This window comes from Octopus bimaculoides, chromosome 2 (genome assembly GCF_046866305.1).
Source record: "Octopus bimaculoides isolate indiv1 chromosome 2, ASM4686630v1, whole genome shotgun sequence".
NCBI lineage: Eukaryota > Metazoa > Mollusca > Cephalopoda > Octopoda > Octopodidae > Octopus > Octopus bimaculoides.
In genome coordinates this window covers 61,989,115-62,002,781 of record NC_142929.1, presented here as the reverse complement: position 1 = coordinate 62,002,781, position 13,667 = coordinate 61,989,115, and the positions used below count along the sequence as shown (strand labels likewise).

The 13,667-nt window shown below is 36.4% G+C and overlaps 1 protein-coding gene across 1 annotated transcript; it reads right to left on the bottom strand.

Annotated features, from left to right (window-relative positions):
* On the bottom strand, positions 1-13,459 carry LOC106882926 (non-canonical pre-mRNAs endonuclease FASTKD5, mitochondrial). Its single transcript, XM_014933770.3, has 7 exons — positions 12,139-13,459; positions 9,918-10,012; positions 8,517-8,676; positions 7,404-7,569; positions 4,696-4,716; positions 3,099-3,216; positions 1-192 (listed from the first exon to the last, which is right to left on the bottom strand). Exons 1-7 carry the CDS (start codon positions 13,457-13,459, stop codon positions 79-81), a joined length of 1,995 nt encoding a protein of 664 aa, XP_014789256.3. The 3' UTR covers positions 1-78.
* Positions 13,460-13,667: the final 208 nt, after the last annotated feature.

Here is a 13,667-nt window from a genome sequence, read left to right as displayed (position 1 = left end):
AATGTTTAAGAATATCTTTATTGTTTCAATAATTTTATTTGTATTATCAAAATAATCAATTAATGAAATAAATAAGTTTCATGTGTTGTTAATATTTATGTTGAATTTCTCAATAATATTCTGAAGAATCCACTCCTTTTGTTCATCAAAAGTTAATTTCTCATTTAACTGTCTTGCTGTAGTTGAAGTTATCTGAAGTTAAAAAGAAAGTTATACATTAATATATGTATGCCCTCCCACCAAGTCTTTCTCCATCACAAATATACACACACATACCAATACGTTCTTACATAATTACAAGTTGTAGAAGCAGATTAGTTAGAGTAATTTGCAACAAGAAGTTCAGACAGCTGTTTCCTTTGTTTCAATAAAAGGTTTCTATTTTTGTGTATCTCTCTAAGATTGATAAAACAAGTACCAGTATATACTGAGCTTGAATCAAAAGACCATACACTACACCTCTGCAGATGTATGGCTTTGTGCAAATATAAGATATTCTTCATCCTTATTTCTTTATCATTTTCCTGTCTTTACTGATTTACATCTATTTCCCCATCTATTATGCTACCATGATAAAGATAGGTTTTGAAAATCTGGATACGGTGTACGTATAGCCACGGTAATATGGCAATGAAACATGGGCTGTGACAACAGAGGACATGTGAAAGCTTGAAAGAAATGAAACCAGCATACTCTACTGGATGAGTAATATCAGTGTGCATATACGACAGAGTGTAAATGATTTAAGAAAAAAATTGGGTATGAGAGGCATCAGTTGTTGCGTGCAAGGGTGAAAACTGCATTGGTATGGTCATATGATGTGTATGGGTGAGGATAACTGCATAAAGAAGTGTCGATCTCTAATTGTGGAGGGAACCTGTGGAAGGGGTAGACCCAGGAAGATGTGGTATGAAGTAATAAGAAAGGATCTTCCAGACACTGGGGGACTGAGGGACCAAGACTTGCGGTAGTTTGCTGTGCTTGAGAAGACATGTCAAGCTAAGTAAAACTGTGGCCATTCATATATACATGTATGTCCTCTCTGTCCCTTTCTTAGCCAAGTGGTCTTTCTCTTGAGGGTTTGCAGGCACTGGTGTCATGTAAAAAGCACTTGTGCTAGTGCCACATAAAAGCACCCGTGCTGGTTCCACATAAAAGTGCCTGTGCTGGTGCCACGTAAAAGACACACAGTACACTTTGTAAAGTAGTCGGTGTTAGGAAAGGTATCCAGCAGTAGAAACCATGCCAAAACAGACAGTTGGAACCTGGGCAGCTCCTGTCAAACTGTCCAATCCATGCCAGCATGGAAAGCGGATGCTAAATGATGATGATGGCGCAAGTCTTTCGATAGTGGATGATACCATTCATACTGTTAATCACTTAACTATGAAGCAATCCTAAAACCCGTTGTCAGTGATGCCTTTTGACAGGCGGAATGAACCATGTACAAAAAAAATCTTATGCTACAAGATCGTGACACCATAGACCTGAATGAAGATCTGTTGAAGCTGGAAGGTATTGAGAGAAAGATGATTCACTGGATGATTAGTGTCAATCTGTAAGAAAAGGGCAACGGACTGTTAAAGGTGTCAGTTGATATATGTAGGATAGATGACTGAGTTGGTATGGCTGTGTAATGTGATTAGATGATGATTGTTAATGGAAATGTTTTGTATGCAGTCAGTGAAAGATACTTGTGGTAGAGAAAGACAATAAAAGACATGGAAAGAAATGGTAAGGTCATATCTCCAGATTTTGGGCTTTACAAGCAAGGAAGCAAAAGATTGAGACAAGTAACAATATGCTGTACAAAAGACTGTATAGCATATTAGAAAAGGTATTTTAAGATATTATTGATGATGATGATGATGATGTCCCTGCTATGAATATGAGTGAGTGGGTATTAACTGAAGAAAAAAAGAGATATACGTACATGAGTATGTTATACTTACTCTTTTGCTAAATCTGTATAAAATATCATAAACTGATATTTTAAACAGATTCATCTGTCAGCTGTTAGCACTTAACTATTTTACTTGTTTATTGTTTATTATAGTAAAGGTGGTGGACAAGGAGATTTGATATGGTGCTGATCTAAATGTCTTTTAATATTTAGCTATATTAAAGCAGTGAGCTGGTAGAGCTGTTAATGAGTTGGACGAAATGCTAAGCATTTCTTCTGGTTCTTTACATTCTGGGTTCAAATTTTGATGAGGTCAACTTTGCCATTTCATTCTTTCAGGGTTGGTAAAACAAGTACCAGTTGAACCTGAGGCTGATGTAATTGACTTATCCATTCCTTAAAAGTGCTGGCCTTGTGCCAAAAACGTGAAACCAATATTTAGCTATATTCCTTCAACTTGCAGAGTTCAGGTAAAATTTTATCTATGATCCTTCCAGGCTAAACAAAAGAAGCAGCGGTAGCATAGTGAGGTAGTATTAATTTATGGCCATGTGCTAAAGTGAGACATTATTGTTATTATCAGTGATGATGATGATGATATAACTGCAAACGTTAACAGATGTTGAAGTGTCGGGAAAATGTTTACCATTAAGTGTAGAGAGGAGCATTTTGTTATAAATCAATAAGTTAAGCTGATTCTTTTGTTGTCATTGATTTACTTCTTACTAACAGAAACAAAATGAATCATGTCAACGACTTAATGACTATGTTGGTCATTGATTTGAGATAATGAGAGTTGATGTAACTAATACAACCCCAACACTTTTTAAAGGCATAATTATTGGGTTTTTTTTGTTATATAAATAGCATGCACCCTCAATTCTTACAAGGTTTAACTCTTTAATCCATTAGCATCCAGATTACTTGTCAAACTTATTCACATTGTTTTGAATTAATCATGTATTATCTTGAAGCTTTGAGATTTCAATGATGTGATTTTGTATTTTTCGAATGACATTATAGGGAAGGTATGAGAGGCCACATCTGACCAGTTTGAACATAAAACAGGTAGAATAATTTTGCCAGATTTTGCCAGTTTGATCACTTAATTTTCATTGATTAACTTTGACAAGCAGTTTGGCTGCTACACATTTGGGTTGCACACACTGAATTGTGGTAAAGTCAGAATACTTACCAGAATAACCTCAAAACCTAACAATTCTAACTGTCTCAGTTTGGTACGATAGGTTCCAAAGATCACGTGTGGTTCAGTAAGAGAACACTGGTTTGGCCCTGCTACCTGAATGACAATTCTGGTTGTAAAATAAAATAGAATTACAACTTATCATCAACATAGTAATTCACATCACACAAAAAAACATTAAATAATAAATGATTAAAAAAAGTGTAATAAATATTGGTTTCAAATTTTGGCAGAAGGCCAATAATTTAGGGGGACAAGGTGAGTCGGTTACATCAACCCCAGTGTTCAACTGGTACTTATTTTATCAACCTGAAAAGGATGAAAGGCAAAGTCAATCTCAGCAGAATTTGAACACAGAATATAAAAGACAGAGGAAATGCCACTAAGCATTCTGCACAGCACAATAATGATTCTGCCAGCTTGTTGCCTTAGGAAGTGTAATAAATATTGATTTTTCTGACATGGCATGAAGTTAGATATTGCAAGTGAAGAATAGTTTCACATCATTCTTTATACTTGTTTTACTAGTTTAGAGGGATTTAAATTTACAACACTGAGATATTGAAGTACATGCATTTTTTTTTACAAAAAGAGCTAGGTTTCCAGATGAGACATTATATTTAAATTTTGTTCTAAAAGGCAGTGTCTACACATATTTGCATTCTTCCAGTTACTTTCAATATCGTTTATTCCAGTTACTTTGGTTTAAATTCTCCTTCCATCACTTCCCTAAATACATTTGCTTCATCTAACCACTAACAACTCTTTGACCATATCTTGGTGAAAGATGTCCTCCATTAAGGATATCCATCATCTATCTTGCTTTACTCTTTCTTTCAGAAGACCTCCTCAGCTCATTTGGTCCTTGCACTCACTCCACACTAAGGCTGTGCTGTAAAAATTGAATCTTTTGCAATCCTAACTCTTTATAACAACTAGTTTCATTCCTTATATACATCCCTAACAAACATATACACACCCTAAACAACTTTGACCTCTTTCTCATCTCTAAACCCAGCCTTTCTTAAACCATGAGTTTTTGTCCCTATGGAATTATCCAACCATTACCTACTTCACACACACACACGGGACTGAAGCAATAATTATTTAAAATTCTGTAAAAAACTCATGATGTGGTGTTTTCCACAGTTATAATGTGTGGCCACTCTTGTGACTGTAGCTGTTGTATCTACTCTAGTAGTCACAATATTTTCTTGGTATCGGATACAGTGTATCTCTTCTATACCTGAATGGTAATATACTGCTTTGTCTGTTGTGCTATTACTGATAGCTCTGCAAGACACTGAATTTGAACTGCCTACCTTGACTGTTACTTGGCACATAACTCCAAATGAGAACTCGTACAACGACTCTACAATGACCGACACATGACTCCTTGTACTGATTGATGTCATCTCACTTTATAGTAGCTATCTCATACCACTTGTCCCGTGGAAGGGGTGTACCATTTCTACTATAACAAAACTTATCAGTATTTCAACAGACAATAAAGAAAAAAAAGTATATATATTTATATAGTCTCAACATGAACAGTTGTCCATTCATCTTATGACAGTTAAATCCTTACCTTCTGGCAATATTGGTTTTCCTGAAAAAAAGAAAAGGAAATTATAACAATCATTTATTTTTCATAAATGAAAATCACTTTTTATTTAAGGTGAGTTATTTTATTTAATTTGAAATATATATAGTTAGAATGTCTATTAGTCATCATCATCATTTAGGATTTGCTTTCTATGCTGGCATGGGTTAGACAGTTTGACTGAAACTGGCAAGCTGGAGAGCTGCACTAGGTTCCAATCTGATTTGGCATGGTTTCTATGGCTGGATGCCTTTCTTAACACCAATCGCTCCAAGAGTGTAATGGGTGGTGCTTTTTATACATTACTGGCACAAGTGCCAATTATGTGATACTGGCATCAGCCATGACTACAATTTCGCTTGTCTTCACAGTTCTCAAGCATGACATATTGCCAAAAGTCTTGGTCATTTGTCATTGCCTATGTGAGGTCCAACGTTTGAAGGGTGTTTTTTACGTGCCACTAGCACGGGTACCAGTTACACGACACTGGCATTGGCTATGGCTATGATTTCACTTGGCTTCATGGGCCTTCTCAAGCATGGCATATCACCAAAGGTCTTGGTCACATGTCATTGCTTCCATGAGGCCTAATGTTTGAAGATCATGTTTCACCACCTCATGCTATGTCTTCCTGGGCCTGCCCCTTCCACAGGTTCCCTCCACAATTAGAGACTGGCACTTCTTTACACAGCTGTCCTCATCCATTTCTTACATATTTATAACATTTTTAAAATGATCCTAGTAAGCTTTGTTTAGATATTATTTATAAGAGAGTTGAAGAGAAAGTGGGCCTATTTTATTGGTTGCTTCTTCAAACTGTTCCAATCACCAACGACCATTCAACAGTCAGATCTCCCACTGTAAATGTGGATTTTATTCCAATATTGGCCTAATAGGCCAGTTGGTTCAGTGGTTAGAGCATTGGGCTCACAATCATAAGGAGTGAGTTCAATTCCTGGACTGGGCTGTGTGTTGTGTTCTTGAACAAGACACTTTATTTCATATTGCTTGACAGAGCAAAAAATTGTTATGACCAGAACCCTGAAGGCATCATCAAAAATGGAAATGCAAAGATCCTATGGGATTTTATGATTCAGTGCGACCATGAGATAGAGAATAGGAAGCCAGACAATAGTCTTAATTGAGAAAGAAAACAAATTATGCTGGATAATAGATATAGCATGCCCAGCTGACAACAAAGTATGTGATAAGGAAGAAAGAAAAGTCGACAGGTTAGCTTGGGAAGTTAAGCAATTGTGGTCGGTGAAAAAGGTAGCAGTAGTACCAATAATTGTTGGAGCCCTGGGAACAGTGAGCAAAAATCTTGAGAAGTACGTGGAATAAATAGGGGCTGCAATAAGGATGGAGCACTTGCAGAAAACAGCGCTGCTTGGAACTGCTCAAGTACTCGAGAAGGTGCTCGAAAAATAAGAGGTGTTACCTTAGTTCACTGGTAGTGAACAGCTGACACTGTAATACATCTCCAGTGTTAGAAGCTGTGCAAAGGCAATTATAATAATAATAGTAATAATCCTTTCTATTATAGGCCCAAGGCCTGAAATTTGGAGGGAAGGTGCTAGTTGGTATCATCGACCCCAGTACTTGACTGGTACTTATTTAATTGACCCTGAAAGGATGAAAGGCAAAATCAACCTTGGCAGAAGGTGAACTTGGAATGTAAAGATGGATGAAATGCTGCTAAACATTTCGCCTGGCTTGTTAACAATTCTGCCAGTTTGCCACAGTAATAGGAACAATTGTAACAGTAATTATAATAAATGAATTATTTAATATTTGAAGTTGACAGAAAGAACTTAATTAAGAATTCAAACTTAACCAGAAAAATAAGGAAAATGCTCCATAACTTTCTTAATCTTTAGAACACTTTATAATCTTCATTACATTGACAATGCAAATTAGATTATTTGTGTGTCTTAGAAATGAAAACAGAAGTGGGAAACCACTGTGTGGTTAAGATTTGCTTCTGAACCACATGGTTCCAGGTTCAGTCTCAGTGTGACACCTTGGGTAAGTGCTTTCTGCTGCAGCCCTGTGAGCAGACTGGGGGGACACACACCATACATAAGCCACTCCTTCTGGTGAAGAGGATTGGTCTGCATGAGCCCTGTGCCGGTGCCACACAAAAAGCACCCATGCTGGCACCACATAAAAGTGTCCAGTACTCTCTGTAAAGTGGTTGGCATTAGGAAGGGCATCCAGCCATAGAAACCAAGTTAAATTAGACTGAAACCTGGTGCAGCTTTCTTGGCAGCTCTAGTCAATCTTTCCAATCTATGCCAGCATGGAAAATGGATGTTAAGGATGGTGAGGATGACAATGATGAAGTGTGTGTGTGTGTGTGTGTGTGTGTGTGGTTGAATCTGTAAGTCCTTTGTGTTCACTCATGAAGTCTTTGCTTGCAGTAGTCCACTACAAAAACATTCAGACTTCTTGACTGGTTGTGTAATCTTTGTAAACAAAAGATTCATTTGCATGGTGCTGTTTGTTGTTTCATAGAAAGGGAGAATACTGTAAAGGGTGGTAGGGTTGGTGACAAGAAGGACATCCTGTTGGAGAAAAACTCTGCTCCAACATACTCTAGTCTAACCCATGTAAGCATTGAAAGGTAGAGAGTAAAGCGATGACAATGACGATGAATAACTGTGAGTAAAAATGATAATTAAGACCTGCACCTGTAATCAGTTTGTTTGCCAGTTGATGGGTTGGTAAGTTGCTTTAATAAATCTTCAGTAACACTTTGTTGGAATTTAACAGTTCTTGTATCATCAGAATCTAATTTCACACTTGATGGTGTGAAGTTTAAAGGGCAGTTGTCAGAGTTTAGGTGAAGTTCAATATCTGTAACAAAAAAAAAAAAAAAAAAAAAAAAAAAAGTTATTCTTCTGTTATTTAATTGCTGGTTTCAAATTTTGGCACAACAACAACAATTTAAACGAGGGAGTAAGTCGATTACATCGGCCCCAATGCTTAACTGGTACTGATTTTACCGACTCTGAATGGATGAAAGGCAAAGCTGACCTCGAAGGAATTTAAACTTAGAATGTAAATTCGACGAAATGCCGCTCAGTATTTTGCCTGGCGTGCTAACGATTCTGCCAACACGCCGCCTTCCGGCGTGTTATAATATTAGCTGACTGCCCGCCGAGGTCGACTTTGCCTTTCGTTCTTTCGGGGTCGATAAATTAAGTACCAGTTACGTATTGGAGACGATCTAATCGACTGGCCCCTTCCCCAAAAATTTCGGGCCTTGTGCTTAGAGTAGAAAAGAATATTAACTGACGGGAAGTGGAGCGGAATCACTGTTTTATAACATTGCAGGGGACATAACTCTGCCTATTTCTTATCTGTTTAACAACATATTTGGTTGGGTGGCGACGGGAAATTAGAAGAGCATCCAGTAGAAAGAATTGGTCCAATAATAACCATTTCACTTAGGCTAGCATGGAAAAATGTTCACTAAAATTACTTGGAATTAATCTTTTAACCGTAGGGTAAAGAAGGGCCAAGTGATCCAAATGAAAGAGGAAGACCAAGGAAAGCATGAGGAGATTTCATGAAGTGCAGCAGGTTAAACTTTATGAAAGAAATGACAAAAGGAAACAAGTAACGAGATGCTGTGCATGAGAAAACTTGTCCATCCAATGCAAGCATAAAAAAATAGATGTATGATAATGATCAGATGTGAGAACCAAACTTACATTATTTATAAAAGTAGTTGTAAAATCTTTTAATAATTTAAAAAGTGAGAGAATATTTGATTGAAAAGATAAGAAAAAAATGCTAACCTGCTGTTGTAAAGTGTGGTAGTATCATGTGGCAGTGTACTTTACTTGGTCCAATTAATTTTACAAGTTGTTCATAGATTGGACTTAAACCAGAACGAGTTTTCAGTTCAAATTTGATGGCCCTTTGAAAATCTGATACCTGAAATTTCTTTACTGCTTGCTACAATAATAGAAAAAAAACTCTCAATAACTATAAAATATGAAAGAGATATATTGATAACTCTGATCTTTCATGAAAACCTATATTTAACAAATGCAAGATAAAGAAAAGTCACTTGACTGATAAGCATAAAATCACTCACAGACATGCTCCGGCCTCTAGCCCACAGGTGTGTTGTTTCCTCCTGCTGCCTTTTCTATTTATACTATAAAGGCCTCTACTCTTCAGAACTCATATCAACTCCACTCAGGTAATTCTAACCAATTTGTCTCTCCTTTTCTCTTTACTCTTGTTCACACACTCAACACTATGTCCAAACCTTCCTCCTGACATTTTGTGAGAAATGTCCCTACTATTTCTAGTTTAAGTGACCATATAGAAGTTCCCATGTAGTTTTAAGTTTTATTATTAGATACAGACATAAGGCTGCAAGCTGGCATAATTGTTAGCACAATGGACAAAATGCTAAGTAGCATTTTGTCCATCAGCATCATTTAATGAGGTCAGTTTTGTCTGTCATCCTTTTGGGGTCAATAAAATAAGTACCAGTCGAGCACTGGTCGATGTAATAAACTTACTCCCTCCCCTGAAATGCTGGCCTTGGACCAAAATTTGAAACCAGTTATTAGATACAGACATAAGGCAGCAAGGCAAAATGCATGCCAGGCATCTATCTTTACGTTCTGAATTCAAATTCTGCTTTCATCCTTTCAGGGTCAATAAAGTAAATGACTCGTCCCTTCTCTCGAAATTGCTGGCCTTGCACCAAAATTTGAAATATATAATTAAATACAGATATAAGGCAGCCAGCTGGCAGAATCTTTAACACACTGGACAGAATGAGTTCAAATTCCACCGAGGTCAACTTTGTCTTTCATCTCTTTGGGGTTGATGAAATAAGCACCAGTCAAGTACTGGGGCTGATGTAACTGACTAGCCCTCTCCCTGAAAATTTCATGCCTTGTGCCCGTAGGTGAAAGGATGATTAGTTACAGAAATAAACGTGTGATATTTGCAACCATGTGTTTCTGGGTTAAACCCCAATGAATGGCATCTTAGGTAAGGTTCTTCTATTGTAACCTTAGGTTGACCTTGTGACTGAAATTTGGTAGTTGGAAACTGTGTGGAAGCCCATCACTGACATGTGTATGAATGTGTCTGTTTTTATTTTTACTACTGTAGACCAGGATCAAACTGCATCTCTTTTTCTGAAAAATGTGTGTATTTAGATCTATACTCACCTTTTTAAGCCTTAGGCCTTTATAATTTGGGCATTCAATGTGTGTTGAGTTATGTATCAAGAGAAGTTGAGATTTCTTTTCCAAACCACGAAGCCCTTTATGAAAAGAAATAAGTTAAGTGAATATAAGTAGACGCAATATACTATTTACAGCATTACTATTGTGACATTGAAGATCTAGGGATTCACCTAGGACACATTTCTAGCAATGTTTTGAAGAATTATCTTCAGTCATTCTATTATTTGACTGCATTTTTTTGTCTGTAGCACAGCTTAATGGTTTGAAGCTGACAGAGCCTTTCTTACTAGCCAGAAGATGGAGATGACAGTGAGTGAAAGGAGATGACTACCTAAAAACAACCTTCCTGAATTAAAAACACATTCTCTTTCAATTCGCCGTTCTTTTTGGAAAAATGAATTGTACTCTCCTATACATGCACCATTTGCTTGAAAAAGTTCAACATTTATAGTAGAAAGTTATTAAAATTAATGGCCAGCATTTGTTTGCACATTCAACTTTTTTTTTTACATTTGTTTTTTTTTTCAAAACAGTCTTAGAAGTTCAACATTCTGAACATTGAAGGTTCTGAAGATGTAAAAAGTAACTTTTCATAAATTTATTCTTTAGTGCCCCACTTCTCTGACAACATTTACAACACTTCAGTGCATTGTATATGTTGACAGTAAAAGGGACTGGAGATAAAAATGTGGGCACCTCAACAAGGTATCTTGGCCTGGTAGAAATAACAATCAAATCTCCCTCAAACCTCATTATACTATCTCATGTATGTATGAGCTATAAAAGGAGCCCCTATATGTTAGGGAGGCTAGGTAGGAAGGCAGTAAAATCTTCTCCATAACACTATTAAACTGTATGAACTAATGACAAAACCTTTGCATGATAGGTAGACCTGGTAGAAAAAGCAGCCAAATTCATGTTAAACTACATGATATATGCTTCAAAACTTTGCAAGGACACAAAACTCACCATTAAAAATATGATGCCCATGCACTAGAGACCACAATCAGGCGAGGAAAATTTGCTGAATATGATTATTTCATGTACAGATGACCTCTGAAGATTTGTCATTTGAATTTAAAAGGCTTCAATTTCCTGTCTGGTCATCAATAAACCTTTGCACTGAACCTGGTGCATCTTGTCTTTTCAATTGGTTGAATGTACCTCTAGGAATGTTGTTATTTAACCACAGGTCAGCTCTGATCAAGTAAACCTGTGATCAAAACATTCCAACCATCTGTTTATATATCATCATCATTTAACGTCCATTGTCCATGCTGGTATGGGTTGACTGGTGTAACTAGAGGGGGTAAGCTGGGGAGCTGTACCAGATTCCAGTTTGATTTGGCATAGTTTCTATGGCTAGATGCCCTTCCTAATGCCAACCACTTTACAGAATTTACTGGGTGCTTTTACGTGGCACTGGATGGGCACTTTATGTGTTGCCTCACAGGCACCTTTACATGTTGCCACACAGGCGCTTTTATGTGGCACTGTCACAAGTGCTTTTACATCACCAGAAAGATTGGTCTTAAAACTTCTGCTGCGGGAGTGCCCAGCATGTCCTTCCTATATATATTTTAAGACAAAGGGAAAGAGAGATTTCTAGCAGATACAGTAACCTCAAAGATGAAAGATGAGATGAGGTAATTTGATTAGTAGGAAGGAAAAAAAAACCCCTCATAAATATGCAGTAATTTTGATATAAAGTTGAGTGGAATCACACTGAAAATTTAGAAAATTAATTCTTTCAAAAACTATTAGTTTTATAGGGTTAAAAATATAGCTTACATTTCTGAAGTTTCAGTCAGACGAATGGTAAGATTTTAGCTTAGATCATGTAACTTTCTCCATAAAGCCTGAGCACAAATTCTCCAATTAGATAAATAGAAGCAACTAGTTTTAAGTGGATTATTTGGAGACATATAGGAACACTCCAGCTAAACAGTTATTAGACAAATGAATTCTAGATTATATTTCTAACTAATATAATAATGTTGTATACCAGATTTTTAACTGAGGAAACGTTTAATTTTACCAGAGCCCCAAGTGCTTGAAGCATTTATCTCTAGAATAAATGAACTCTACTGGGTTGAAAAACAATTTTCTCCAAACAACTACAAAAAAGTCAAATTAACTATTGTTTTGGTATACAATAAGCTCATTATTATGATGATGTAGTAAAAAATGACAAACAACAAACCTTGCAATAATTCAACATTTTCATCTTTCATTAGATAGTTGATAAGATTTTGGGGAAAAATTCCAAGAAATATGGAACCCATAACAGTGTCACAGACAGACTCTGGGTATTCATTGTTGCCTTGATCTTCAATTTGGGAATGAATATCTATAAGAGTTTCAACGATGGTCATATCCGACTCAGTTATGCCTAAAGTTCCCACAGCCCATATGATTCTACCTATTTCTTTGGAACGAATTGAAGGCCTGTCGTTGACTATAGCCAAGGCTCTTACTAAACAGTGATGAATCAAAGCAGGATGGTAGATTCTAGTGGAAGCGAATGCCATCACGACATGCATGATTTGATTGAGAGAAAACCCATTTAATAAATCATTCAAGATTAGTTGGTCGGCAAGTCTTTCAAAAAAACTTACTTTACAATAACCAGCATGGCGGAAAGCCTTCAGCACATTTATGAGGTGATTAGGTTTAAATGATCCTAACTGTGCAAGTGTTCTTTCGGCAAACTCATCGAGAAGGTCAAAAGAAAAGATTCTTCGGTTAGCACGGAAATATCCCAAACAGACCAAGCCAATTTCATCTGGACTAAGATCCATGACTATTCCAGACAAGTGGTCTTCTATTTTTTGTAACAAAGTTTCTGGTCCACTTCCATGAAAGTATATATAGAACAGGGTTAGTTTTAATATGCTCGGTTCATTAATAACGTGATCAAATTCGTTGTCGATGTATTCAAATAATGTACTCAAATACTTAGGACAACGAAAATAACACGAGAAAAATAAATGAGCTGCTAAAAACTTTTCGTTCAATTCCAATTCAGAAAAATTTCCTACAATCGCTTGTTCAATTTCTTTTAATTCATACAAGGGCAATTTTTTACTCGAGTGAAGCTTTTGAAGCAGGTCCTTTGCAGACAGATTGCTGGAGCTTTTCAGTTTTCCATCAAATTCCTTATTTTCCACAGGACGAATATGTTCTGAAAGTGACAAGGAATTGTAGATGCCATGACCAACACTGAATGAGACAGGCCGTCTTCTTGAGACTTTTCGCGATGTTTTAGTGTAATTTTGAGACAGTTCGAAGCCGGGAACGGTGGATAAAAGGCGTATTTTTGAAGCATTGAATCGTGGACATTTAGGACGAATTATAGTATTTGCACTACATATTTCGAACAGAGATATTGGATTCTGTTTTCTTACCTGATTATAAAAAATTCTTTTGACAGAAGAAGAAAGCCAGAACGACATAGCTAGCAAATGGATTTGTTGATTTAAATCTGACCAACAATACTTATTAGTTATCTCCCTTGCACTCATAACCTTGATAGCTTTAGTGAAGGGGATTTCTAAATAATTGCTGATATATATATATATATATATATATATATATATATATATATATATATATGTGTGTGTGTGTGTGTGTGTGTGTGTGTATGTGAGGCTGTGTGAGTTCAATAATAATAATAATACTGCAATAAAAGAATAAAATTTCTAATAATATATCTTTAAATAGCAATTAACT